This window comes from Antrostomus carolinensis, unplaced genomic scaffold (genome assembly GCF_000700745.2).
Source record: "Antrostomus carolinensis isolate BGI_N321 unplaced genomic scaffold, ASM70074v2 scaffold16109, whole genome shotgun sequence".
Classification (NCBI taxonomy): domain Eukaryota; kingdom Metazoa; phylum Chordata; class Aves; order Caprimulgiformes; family Caprimulgidae; genus Antrostomus; species Antrostomus carolinensis.
Genome location: NW_010338013.1, coordinates 429 through 820, shown reverse-complemented (window position 1 = coordinate 820; position 392 = coordinate 429). Strand labels below are relative to the sequence as shown.

Below are 392 nucleotides of genomic sequence, written 5' to 3'. Positions count from 1 at the left end.
CGTGTCCTGCTCCCCACCTGAGTCGGGTAACTGACAAACTGGAGAGCTGAGTTACTGGAAACCATGGCGCCCAGGTAGGAGAGCGAGCAGGCGGCGTAGAGCCAGCTCCGGGTGCGATCCGCTTTCACCGGGTCGAAGAAATGGATCACTGGCAGGAAAAGATGGAAGGAGAAGGAAATCAGGAGAGTTGTGAACAGCCACGGTCCTCATGGATCATCTCCCCCCCAACATAAGAAAGACATGGACCAGTTAGAACCAGTGCAGAGGAGGCCACGAGGATGATGCGAGGGCTGGAGCAGCCCTGCTGTGAGGACAGGCTGAGAGAGTTGGGGCTGTTCAGCCTGGAGAAGAGAAGGCTCCGGGGAGACCTTCTAGTGGCCTCCCAGTACTTG

At 57.7% G+C, this 392-nt stretch overlaps 1 protein-coding gene across 1 annotated transcript in view; it reads right to left on the bottom strand.

Moving 5' to 3' along the window:
- SLC35B1 (solute carrier family 35 member B1) overlaps positions 1–148 on the bottom strand; it is a gene marked incomplete at its 5' end in the record, with an annotated part of 3,992 nt that extends 3,844 nt beyond the window's left edge. The window contains one exon of the mRNA XM_010175372.1: positions 18–148. Coding sequence (XP_010173674.1) covers positions 18–148 — 131 coding nt within the window. The remainder of the gene's footprint in view (positions 1–17) is intronic.
- Positions 149–392: the final 244 nt, after the last annotated feature.